At 36.8% G+C, this 13,271-nt stretch overlaps 1 protein-coding gene across 1 annotated transcript; it reads left to right on the top strand.

Moving 5' to 3' along the window:
* The first annotated feature begins 11,162 nt into the window (after nt 1–11,162).
* Nucleotides 11,163–12,066, top strand: LOC149744250 (protocadherin-11 X-linked-like). The gene has a single exon (XM_089903860.1). The coding sequence runs from the start codon at nt 11,163–11,165 to the stop codon at nt 11,889–11,891; it is 729 nt and encodes a 242-aa protein (XP_089759986.1). The 3' UTR covers nt 11,892–12,066.
* The last annotated feature ends 1,205 nt before the right edge of the window (nt 12,067–13,271 follow it).

Below are 13,271 nucleotides of genomic sequence, written 5' to 3'. Positions count from 1 at the left end.
TAATTGATAATTATTTATAAAACTTGCACTCCCATCCTTGTTTCAGCTTCATTAAAACAAATAATATATAAAGTAATAATTATAACAATATATTGAATTTTTACATACATATGTGTTATATGTATATATATATATGGCACAATAAAGTGGAGAGCAAATATAGATATATAGGAGTAATATTTCTATATCTCACTGGAATTAATGTATAATAAATCTGAAGTAATTGTAATAAGGCCGCACGATCTAAAGACCAGTAAGAGAATGACATACACACACACATGTGTGCACATATGCGTGTATAAATAAGTATACATATTTACATGTAACATTATATATACTATATATTATATATATACATATGTAGTCAAAAATCATTAAAAGAATTACATTAAACTAGAAAGTATTCACCTAATGCAGAAGAAGCTGTAAAGGAGGAATACAGGAACAGAAAAAGACATGAAACACATAGAAAACAAAAAGTAAAATGGTAGATATAAATGTACTATATCAATAATAACATTGAAAATGAATTGATTAGAAACCCCAAACAAGGAAGAATTGTAACACTGAATTAAAAAATCAAATCCAAATGTATGCCTACAGGATGCAGGCCTTAGTTTCAAAGATACAGATAGATTAATTATGAAATGATAGAAAAATTATATCATGCACACAGAAATCATGATAGAGTGACTACACTAATATCAGACTTATTTAAATTAGAAAAATTTTAAAAATGTTACTAGAGATAAAGAGGGATAATTTTTCATGATAGAATGGTCAAATAATCAGGAAGATATAACAGTTATAAACATATATGCATCTACAACAGTGCTCTAAAAATCATGAAGCAAAAACTGACATAATTGAAGGGAGAAATAGACAATTCAATAATAACAGTTGGAGATTTCAATATTCCACTTTCTATAATAGAAAGAATAACCATGTAAAAGACCACAGAGGAAATAGAAGAAGTGATCAGTACTCTAAATAAATTAGACCTAACAGACATCTGCAGAACACTCCAGCCAATAAGAGCAGAATATATAGTCTCCTCAAGTGTACATGCAGCATTGTACAGGATAGACTATATGCTACACTATAAAACAATTCTCAATAAATTGAAAGAAATGCATTCACACAGAATATATTCTCTGGCCACAATGGAACGAAATTAGAAATAAAAGAAAGAAATTTGGAAAGTTAACAGGTATGGGAAAATTAAACCACACACTCCTAGATAATCAGTTGGTCAAAGAAGGAATCACAAGAGAAATTAGAACCTACTTTAATGGTGAAATACTCTGTTTTCCCCTAGTATCAGGAATAAGACATAGGATGTCCACTTTCATCACTGGTATTAAACATTATACTGGAGGTTTGAGCCAGAACAATTAGACTATATATATATATATATATATATATATATATATATATATGGCATTCATACTGCAAAGAATGAAGCAAAACTATCTCTATATGCAGATGGTATGATCTTGTATAGAGAAAATCCTACAAAATCCAATAAAAACCTATTAAAATTAATCAAGCTCAGCAGTGTTACAGGCTTTAAGAGCAATATATAAAAATCAAGTGTATTTCTATACTCTAGCAATAAATATTCCAAAAAAGAAATTAGGAAAACAATTCGATTTGCAATGGAATAAAACACTTAAAAGCAAATTCAACAAAAAAGTGCAAAGTTTTTACTCGAAAAATTTGAAATAACTATTGAAAGAAATTAAAGATATAAAGAACTGAAAAGACATCCCATGTTCAAAGACAGGAAGATTTAATACTGTTAAAGTTCAATACTTCACAAAATGATCTTCAGATTCAAAACAATACTTAACAAAATCCAAACTGAATTTTTGCAGAAAGTGAGAAGAGGTATTGGAACTTTCATGTATTTCTGATGGCAATATAAAACTGTGCAGCCAATTTGGAAAACAGTTTGGCACTTCTTCAAATTAAACATAGAGTTGCCATATGACTCAGCAACTCCATACATAGGTACACTCCCAAGAGAAATGAATAACTGTGTATACACAAAAACTTTTTTTGTTTGTTTGTTTGTTTTTCATTTTTTACATCTTTATTGGAGTATAATTGCTTTACAATGGTTTGTCAGTTTCTGCTTTATAACAAAGTGAATCAGTTATACATATACATATGTTCCCATATCTCTTCCCTCTTGCATCTCCTTCCCTCACACCCTCCCTATCCCACCCCTCTAGGTGGTCACAAAGCACCGAGCTGATCTCCCTGTGCTATGCGGCTGCTTCCCACTAGCTATCTATTTTATGTTTGGTAGTGTATATACCTCCATGCTACTCTTGCGCTTTGTCACAGCTTACCCTTCCCCTCCCCATATCCTCAAGTCCGTTGTCTAGTAGGTCTGTGTCTTTATTCCTGTCTTACCGCTAGGTTCTTCATGACATTATTTTTTCTTAAATTCCATATATATGTGTTAGAATACAGTATTTGCCTTTCTCTTTCTGACTTACTTCACTCTGTATGACAGACTCTAGGTCCATCCACCTCATTACAAATAGCTCAATTTCATTTCTTTTTATGTCTGAGTAATATTCCATTGTATATATGTGCCACATCTTCTTTATACATTCATCCGATGATGGACACTTAGGTTGTTTCCATCTCCGGGCTATTGTAAATAGAGCTGCAATGAACATTTTGGTACATGACTCTTTTTGAATTATGGATTTCTCAGGGTATATGCCCAGTAGTGGGATTGCTGGTCATATGGTAGCTCTATTTGTAGTTTTTAAGGAACCTCCATATTGTTCTCCATAGTGGCTGTACCAATTCACACTCCCACCAGCAGTGCAAGAGTGTTCCCTTTTCTCCACACCCTCTCCAGCATTTATGGTTTTTGACTTTTTCATGATGGCCATTCTGACTGGTAGGAGATGATATCTCACTGTAGTTTTGATTTGCATTTCTCTAATGATTAATGAGGTTCAGCATTCTTACATGTGTTTGTTGGCAGTCTGTATATCTTCTTTGGAGAAATGTCTATTTAGGTCTTCTGACTACTTTTGGATTTGGATGTTTGTTTTTTTGTTCTTCATCTGCATGAGCTGCTTGTAAATTTTGGAGATTAATCCTTTGTCAGTTGCTTCATTTGCAAATATTATCTCCCATTCTGAGGGTTGTCTTTTGGTCTTGTTTATGGTTTCCTTTGCTGTGCAAAAGCTTTGAAGTTTCATTAGGTCTCATTTGTTTATTTTTGTTTTTATTTCCATTCCTCTAGGAATTGGGTCAAAAAGGACCTTGGCTGTGATTTATGTCATAGAGTGTTCTGCCTGTTTTCCTCTAAGAGTTTGATAGTTTCTCGCCTTACATTTAGGTCTTTAATCCCTTTTGAGCTTATTTTTGTGTATGGTGTTAGGGAGTGATCTAATCTCATACTATTACATGCACCTGTCCAGTTTTCCCAGCACCACTTATTGAAGAGGCTGTCCTTTCTCCACTGTACATTCCTGCCTCCTTTATCAAAGATAAGGTGACCATGTGTGCACGGGTTAATCTCTGGGCTTCCTTTCCGGTTCCATTGATCTATCTTTCTGCTTTTATGCCAGTACCATACTGTCTTGATTACTGTAGCTTTGTAGTGTAGTCTGAAGTCACAGAGCCTGATTCCTCCAGCTCCGTTTTTCGATCTCAAGATTGCTTTGGCTCTTTGGGGTCTTTTGTGTTTCTATACAAATTGTGAATTTTTTTGTTCTTGTTCTGTGAAAAATGCTAGTGGTAGTTTCATAGGGATTGCATTGAATCTGTAGATAGCTTTGGGTAGTAGAGTCATTTTCACAATGTTGATTTTTCCAATCCAAGAACGTGGTATATTTCTCCATCTATTTGTATCATCTTTAATTTCTTTCATCAGTGTCTTATAATTTTCTGCATACAGGTCTTTTGTCTCCTTAGGTAGGTTTATTCTTAGATATTTTATTCTTTGTGTTGCAATGGTAAATGGGAGTGTTTTCTTGATTTCACTTTCAGATTTTTCATCACTAGTGTATAGGAATGCCAGGAATTTCTGTGCATTAATTTTGTATCCTGCTACTTTACCAAATTCATTGATTAGCTCTAGTAGTTTTCTGGTAGCATCTTTAGGATTCTCTATGTATAGTGCCATGTCAGCTGCAAAGAGTGACAGCTTTACTTCTTCTTTTCTGATTTGGATTCCTTTTATTTCCTTTTCTTCTCTGATTGCTGTGGGTAAAACTTCCAAAACTATGTTGAATAAGAGAGGTGAGAGTGGGCAACCTTGTCTTGTTCCTGATCTTAGTGGAAATGCTTTCAGTTTTTCACCATTGAGGATAATGTTTGCTGTGGGCTTGTCATATATGGCCTTTATTATGTTGAGGAAAGTTCCCTCTATGCCTACTTTCTGCAGGGTTTTTATCATAAGTGGGTGTTGAACTTTGTCAAAAGCTTTCTCTGCATGTAATGAGATGATCATAAGGTTTTTATCCTTCAATTTGTTAATATGGTTTATCACATTGATAGATTTGCGTATATTGAAGAATCCTTGCATTCCTGGAATAAACCCCACTTGATCGTGGGGTATGATCCTTTTAATGTGCTGTTGGATTCTGTTTGCTAGTATTTTGTTGAGGAATTTTGCATCTGTGTTCATCAGTGATATTGGCCTGTGGTTTTCTTTCTTTGTGACATCCTTGTCTGGTTTTGGTATCAGGGTGATGGTGGCCTCGTAGAATGGGTTTGGGAGTGTTCTTCCCACTCCTACATTTTGGAAGAGTTTGAGAAGGACAGGTGTTAGCTCTTCTCTAAATGTTTTATAGAATTCTCCTGTCGAGCCATCTGGTGCTGGGCTTTTGTTTGTTGGAAGATTTTTAACCAGAGTTACAATTTCAGTGCTTGTGATTGGTCTGTTCATATTTTCTATTTCTTCCTGATTCAGTCTTGGCAGGTTGTGCTCTTCTAAGAATTTGTCCATTTCTTCGAGGTTTTCCATTTTATTGGCAGAGTTGCTTGTAGTAATCTCTCATGATCTTTTTTATTTCCACAGTGTCAGTTGTTACTTCTCCTTTTTCATTTCTAATTCAATTGATTTGAGCCTTCTCCCTTTTTTTCTTGATGAGTCTGGCTAATGGTTCATCAATTTTGTTTATCTTCTCAAAGAACAAGCTTTTAGTTTTATTGATCTTTGCTGTTGTTTCCTTCATTTCTTTTTCATTAATTTCTGATCTGAATTTTACGATTTCTTTCCTTCTGCTAACTTTAGGGGTTTTTTGTTCTTCTTTCTCTAATTGCTTGAGATGCAAGGTTAGGTTGTTTATTCGAGATATTTCCTTTTTCTTAAGATAGGATTGTATTGCTATAAAGTTCCCTCTTAGAACTGATTTTTCTGCATCCCATAGATTTTGGGTCGTTGTGTCTCCATTGTCATTCCTTTCTAGGTATTTTTTTATTTCCTCTTTGATTTCTTCAGTGCTCACTCTGTTATTAAGTAGTTTATTGTTGAGCCTCCATGTGTTTGTATTTTTTATAGATCTCTTCCTGTTATTGATATCTAGTCTCTAGCATTGTGGTCAGAAAAGATACTTGATACAATTTCTATTTTCTTAAATTTACCAAGGCTTGATTTGTAACCCAAGATATGATCTATCCTGGAGAATGTTTCATGGGCACTTGAGAAAAATGTGTATTCTGTTGTTTATGAATGGAATATCCTATAAATATCAATTAAGTCCATCTTTTTTAATGTATCATTTAAAGCTTGGGTTTCCTTATTTATTTTCATTTTGGTTGATCTGTCCATTGGTGATAGTGGGGTGTTACAGTCCCCTACAATGAATGTGTTACTGTTGATTTCCCCTTTTATGGCTGTTAGTATTTGCCTTATGCATTGAGGTGCACCTATGTTGGGTGAATAAATATTTAAAATTGTTATATCTTATTCTTGGATTGATCCTTTCATCATTATGTAGTGTCCTTCTTCGTCTCTTCTAATAGTCTTTATTTTAAAGTCTATTTTGTCTGATATGAGAATTGCTACTCCAGCTTTCTTTTGGTTTCCATTTGCATGAAATATCTTTTTCCATCCCCTTACTTTCAGTCTGTATGTGTCTCTAGGTCTGAAGCTCGTTTCTTGTAGACAGCATATATATGGGTCTTGCTTTTGTATCCATTCTGACAATCTGTGTCTTTTAGTGGGAGCATTTAGTCCATTTACATTTAAGGTAATTATCGATATATATGTTCCTATTCCCATTTTGTTAATTGTTTTGGGTTCATTATTGTAGGTCTTTTCCTTCTCTTGTGTTTCTTGCCTAAAGAAGTTCCTTTAGCATTAGTTGTAAAGCTGGTTTGGTGGTATTGAACTCTCTCTGCTTTTGCTTGTCTGTAAAGGTTTTAATTTCTCCATCAAATCTGAATGAGATCCTTTCTGGGTAGAGTAATCTTGGATGCAGGTTTTTCTCCTTCATCACTTTAAATATGTCTTCCAAGTCCCTTCTGGCTTGTAGAGTTTCTGCTGAAGGATCAGCTGTTAAACTTATGGGGATTCCCTTCTGTGTTATTTTTTGTTTTTCCCTTGCTGCTTTTAATATGTTTTCTTTGTATTTAATTTTTGACTGTTTGATTAATATGTGTCTTGGTGTATTTCTCCTTGCATTTATCCCGTATGGGACTCTCTGTTCTTCCTGGACTGGATTAACTATTTCCTTTCCCATATTAGGGAAGTTTTCAACTATAATCTCTTCAACTATTTTCTCAGTCCCTTTCTTTTTCTCTTCTTCTTCTGGAACCCCTATAATTCGAATGTTGGTGTGTTTTATGTTGTCCCAGAGGTCTCTGAGACTGTTCTCAGTTCTTTTCATTCTTTTATCTTTATTCTTCTCCACAGTAGTTATTTCCACTCTTTTATCTTCCAGGTCACTTATCCGTTCTTCTGCCTCAGTTATTCTGCTATTGATCCCATCTAGAGTATTTTTCATTTCATTTATTGTGTTGTTCATTGTTGTTTGTTTCATCTTTAGTTCTTCTAGGTCCTTGTTAAATGTTTCTTGCATTTTGTCTATTCTATTTCCAAGATTTTGGATCATCTTTTCTATCATTATTCTGAATTCTTTTTCAGGTAGACTGCCTATTTCCTCTTCATTTGTTAGGTCTGGTGCATTTTTATCTTGCTCCTTCATCTGCTGTGTGTTTTTCTGTCTTCTCATTTTGCTTATCTTACTGTGTTTGGGGTCTCCTTTTTGCAGGCTGCAAGTTCATGGTTCCCATGGTGTTTGGTGTCTGTCCCCAGTGGCTAAGGTTGTTTGAGTGGGTTGTGTAGGCTTCCTGGTGGGGGATACTAGTGCCTGTGTTCTGGTGGATGAGGTGGATCTTGTGTTTCTGGTGGGCAGGTCCACGTCTGGTGATGTGTTTTGGTGTGTTTCTGGACTTATTATTTTAGGCAGCCTCTCTGCTAATGGGTGGGGTTTTGTTCCTTTCTTGCTAGTTGTTTGGCATATGGTGTCCAGCACTGTAACTTGCTGGTCATTTAGTGAAGCTGGGTGCTTGTGTTGAGATGGAGATCTCTGGGAGATTTTCTCTGTTTGATATTATGTGGAGCTGGGAGGTCTCTTGTGGACCAGTGCCCTGAAGTTGGCTCTCCCACCTCAGAGGCACAGCACTCACTGCTGGCTTTAGCACCAAGAGCCTTTCATCCACGCAGCTCAGAATAAAAGGGAGAAAATGTAGAAAGAAAAGAAAGAAAGAAAGAAAGGAAGGAAGGAAGAAAGGAAGAAAGAAAGGAAGAAAGAAGGAAAGGAAGAAGGAAAGAAAAGAAGGGAGGGAGGTAGGGAGGAAGGAAGAAAGGAAGGACGGAAGCAGGGAAGGAGGGAAAGAAAGAAAGGAAGAAAGAAAGAAGATAAAATAAAATAAAATAAAGTAAGATAAATTAAAATAAAGTTGTTAAAATAAAAAATAATTATTAAGAAAAAAAAATTTTTTTTAAAGAAAGAAAAAAAAAAAACTGATGGATAGAACCCTAGGACAAATGGTGGGAGCAAAGCTATACAGAAAGAATCTCACACAGAAGCATACACATACACACTCACAAAAAGAGGAAAAGGCAAAAAAATAATAAATCTTGCTCTCAAAGTCCACCTCCTCAATTTGGGATGATTTGTTGTCTATTCATGTCTTCCACAGATGCAGGGTACATCAAGTTGATTGTGGAGCTTTAATCCGCTGCTTCTGAGGCTGCTGGGAGAGATTTCCCTTTCTCTTCCTTGTTTTCACAGCTCCCAGGGCTCAGCTTTGGATTTGGCCCTGCCTCTTCATGTAGGTCGCCGGAGGGCTTCTGTTCTTCGCTCAGAAATGACGGGATTAAAGGATCAGCTGCTTCGGGGACTCAGGCCGGGTGGGAGGGAGGGCTACGGAGTGCGCGGAGAGCCTGCAGTAGCAGAGGACAGCATGACGTTGCACCAGCCTGAGGTGCGCCGTGCGTTCTCCTGGGGAACTTGTTCCTGGATCCCGGGACCCTGGCAGTGGCGATCTGCACAGTCTCCCCAGAAAGGGGCTGTGGTTAGTGACCTGTGATCACGCACAGGCTTCTTGGTGGAGGCCTCAGCCGCCTTATCATCTCATGCCCGTCTCTGTGGTCCGTGCTTTTAGCCGCAGCTCGCGCCCGTCTCTGGAGCTCCTTTAAGCAGCGCTCTTAATCCCCTCTCCTCACGCACCAGGAAACAAAGAGGGAAGAAAAAGTCTCTTGCCTCTTCGGCAGGTCCAGACTTTTCCCTGGGCTCCCTCCCGGCTCGCCATGGTGCACTAACTCCCTGCAGGCTGTGTTCATGCCACCAACCGCAGTCCTCTCCCTGAGCTCTGACCGAAGCCCGATCCTCAGCTCCCAGCCCCGCCCGCCCCGGCGGGTGAGCAGACAAGCCTCTCGGGATGGTGAGTGCCGGTCGGCACTGATCCTCTGTGCAGGAATATCTCCGCTTTGCCCCCCGCACCCCTGTTGCTGCGCTCTCCTCCATGGAGAGGAGCTTTCCCCCTCTGCCACCCACAGTCTCCACCTGTTAAGGGGCTTCTAGTGTGTGGAAACCTTTTCTCCTTCACGGCTCCCTCCCACTGGTGCCGGTCCCATCCCTATCCTTTTGTCTCTGTTTATTCTTTTGCCCTACTTTCTTGCCTTTTGGGAGGTCTGAGGTCTTCTGCCAGTGTTCAGTAGGTGTTCTGTAGGAGTTGTTCCACGTGTAGATGTATTTCTGGTGTATCTGTGGGGAGGAAGATGATCTCCGCGTCTTACTCTTCCACCACCTTCCCCTCCCTCAAAACTTTTATACAATGTTGATAAAGCATTACTCATGATAACCAAAAAGTAAAAACAACCCAAATGTCCATCAACTGATGAATGAATAAATAAAATGTGGTATAATCATACAAAGTGTAATCTTGAGCAATAAAAAATGTAACTGAAGTGTTGATACATGCTACAACGTGGGTGAACATTAAAAACATTATGCTAAATGAAACAGGCCAGTCACAAAAGACTTCATTTAAAGGATTCCACTCATATTACATGCCTAGAATAGGCAAATCTATCGAAGAAAAAGGTACATTAATGGTTGCTTAGGGCTGTGGATTTTGGGGGGAAGTGGCCAGTGACTGCTAATGGATACCAGGTTTCTTTTGGGACTGATAAGGATGTCCCAAAATTGATTGTGGTGATAGTTGCACAACTATGTGAATATACTAAAAACCATTGACTTATTCACTTTAAATGAGTGAACTTTATGGCATGTGAACTATATCTCAATAAAGCTGTTAAAAAAGGAATTTCTATAAATCATATATTTCAGTGAAAATGACTTGGTATGTTTCCTCATCATAAAGAGGCAAATAACTCAATGTTGAAATTATGATATATTCTTGTGTTGTAAAATTTAAAGCTGCCAGATCAGTTGCTTTTCTGATGGTGAGGAAATTAAATTTTGTTTTAAAGTATAGTTGTATGTATGTTCATATATTTCCATGCATGCTTTTATGATTTAATATCACCCCAAATATATAACACTCTACCTTTCCAAATACTTCCCAAATATAATTGTGCAAAAATATAGAATATTTTAAATGTTAAGCTCATAGGGACATTTTTAAAGTGCCTTCTAAATGAAGAAAAGTAAATGGTTATCTAATGGAGAAAATTAGTCTTATTAATGAGAATCACTTCTGATATATACTATTCTTTGGCTTTAAGTGTGATAGGATAATGACAGTACCTGGACTCTATATCCTGTTGGGGACTTATAGGAACATGGATTCTATTTTTAACTTTTAGGATTGTTATGTCTTCTTAGAGAAATGACCTGTTTTTAAAAAAAGTCATGATGTAATATCCTTCACTATCACTAGTAGCATTCTTTGCTTTAAAGTCAACTTTTATATTGATATAGCTACTCTACCTTTACTTGGCTAGTCTTTGTATGGTATACTTACTGATATTTCATGCCCATGGACATTTGAAAATGTTACAGAAATCTTATAAAGGAGTTTTAAAAAGTATTGTAGTTTAGAGCTAAGTATTTTGGATCTGTAATTCATTATGTTGCTAAACTGATATGCCATGATTTCAGAAAATGAGGAATACAGAAATCAATTGTCTCTAAGATAATTACAGCTATATTTCATTCTGGAAACTAAAAGACATATCTTAGAGTTCAATAAGCTATGTTTCCAAATTAACCTAATTGATTCTTAGATTTATTCTCAGATTAATTAATTAGATTCTTAACCAAACCATTAGCTATAATTGGTTAGTTAATTACATGTTTCTGTGACTGGTTTTTCTATTTACCATTCTGTGACTGGTTTCACTCATGTCGTCTCTTTGTGTTAGGACCATATTTCAACTGACTTGTGTGTAGAGATCAATGACCACAGCTTCCATTCCCAGTCACAAACACAATTTAAAATATATACATTTGGGAGACTAAACCAAAGTATCCTAATTATAGAAATGAAATGCCATCCTCCCACTCCTGGCTATTTATGTTACTGTAAGAATTATTTCTTGACAAATCAAGTACCAATTGTGAAAATATTAGAAGTCTCTGATGCATTTATATACAGATTATTAAATGTTCCTGTAACAGTATGATTTATTTTAAGTAGCTATTAAACATATGCCTTTGAAACATAAATTTTATCATTTGTTTCCCACCCTAACAGCTGCAGAAATAACTGTTCAACCAACCTTGGAAGAAGCCTCTGACAACTGCACTCAAGAATGTCTCATCTTGGGCCACTCTGATGCCTGCTGGATGCCAGCTTCTCTGACCCATTCCAGCCCTTTACAGGCACAGACCTCTGCTCTGTGCCACAGCCCACCCCTGACGCAGACCACTCTTCACCAGCGCAACCCTCCAGTGACACAGACCACTGTGCTCTGCCACAGTCCGCCGGTGACCCAGGCTATTGCACTGTGCCACAGCCCTCCACCAGCACAGACCTCCACTCTGCACCACAGCCCACCTCTAGCAAAGGCTACTGCTCTTCGCCACAGCCCTTCACCAGCACAGGCCTCTGCCCTCCGCTACAGCCCTCCCCTGGCACAGGCTGCCGCAATCCACTGCAGCCCTCCTCTGCCACAGGCTGCTGCCCTCCATTGCAGCCCTGCAAAACCACCAATGGGTCTGCAGCAAGGTTGGGGGCAAGGTGCTGGCCCTGATGGACTACTTTCTCTTGATCAGGGATCACAAGGTAGTACAAGATCTCAGTTTTATGCCATGCCTGAAAGACTTCATCCTAGTGATGATTCAATTAAAGTCATTCCCTTGAAAACCTTCACTCCAGGGCAGCAGGCCAGACCCTCTAGTGGTGATTCTCCCACTACGGAAGAACATCCTTTATAAAACTAAAACTGCTACTTCACATTTTCCAACAGGATGTATATAATCAAAGTTTAAGATCCAATTTCAATGAATACTTCAAATTGTTAGATTTGTAAATAGCTATGTAAATAGAAACCAATACCAGAATCAAGTCTAGAGCTAGACCCTTAGTCAAAAGTTAAAAATAAATTTACAATTTGATTAATTCAGAATGTGTATTTAAAAATAAAAGAAATTGAAAAAAAAGTCACACCCTTTTGTACAGAAAGGCTTATCATGGCAGATATTAATATATAGTATATATTATTTCTGGTGCACTGTACTTTTTCATTTATTTTTACCAACATGTGCAATATTACTGATTTTTTTCCATTCTGTTTTTTGTGGACCCAGTACATAGCTAATGGAAAACTAACAAACATCTGATTTTCCAAGAGTACGTTTATTCTATCTAAACTTTTGTTTAGGCTGTTAGAAGGTTTAAGTACGGTGACATTTTTGCTTGTCTTTTTGTTTGATATTTGTTGTTGTCTCCACTTTTTTGTTATTAGTTTTTCTGCAAAAATGACCAATAGGGAGTGGAGATATCTCTTATATTTTTTGTTTCTGTCTGTTTTTTATGTTTTCTACCTTTATTTTAAGAATATATTGTTGATATAATTTGTATATACATTTTCAGTAAAGAACTTATAAAAACTGTACAGATTTATGTCTATAACCTATTTCTCTACTCTTTAGTAGAGTTCGAGACACTGAAGTGCAATAACTGTGCCCAAATTAGGCAATTATTTGCTAAAAAGGGCCTCTTTCTTTTTGTGTTAAATTTATCTTTGTAGTTTAGTGTAAAGTGCATCAGAAATCATGTTGTATCTGTCATATTAAGCCTATATTCCATTATTAATTGGGTCTTTATCTTCTGAAATTTGTATATAACAGCTTAGAAAATCATAAAGAAGGTGGATGTATTCAACTCCTAATTAAAATAAACATAACTGTAGATAAAACCACATACTAAACCTATAAGACTAAGGGATTTTTGTCATTCTAGCTCAACCTACTGAAGAAAACCACTGATAACAAGATGAAAGTCAGGAGGGAACTTTTCAAGAGACATAATTATAAATCTACATCAAATGTGTTACAGTATAGAGTTTTAAGGAGATGTGCAGAGGGACAAATGGGGTTCATGACTGCCTCTTGGGGTTGAAAAGAAATACCCCAATAACACACACACACACAAAAATAAACTAACAAAATCTCATATATGAAACAATATATGTCATTCTAAGCAAAGAATACATGAGTATTCCTAGGGAACATTAGTTTCCTTCTGTTGTCTGTTCTTTATTTTATTTTTTGTCCTCTTAACTGTCCGTGGTCTTCTATGTGCACATTTGATCA

This window comes from Delphinapterus leucas, chromosome X, assembly GCF_059928025.1.
Source record: "Delphinapterus leucas isolate spDelLeu-1000000601 "Yukka" chromosome X, BTC_Dleu_Yukka2, whole genome shotgun sequence".
Lineage (NCBI taxonomy): Eukaryota > Metazoa > Chordata > Mammalia > Artiodactyla > Monodontidae > Delphinapterus > Delphinapterus leucas.
This window is presented reverse-complemented; position numbering and strand designations above follow the sequence as displayed.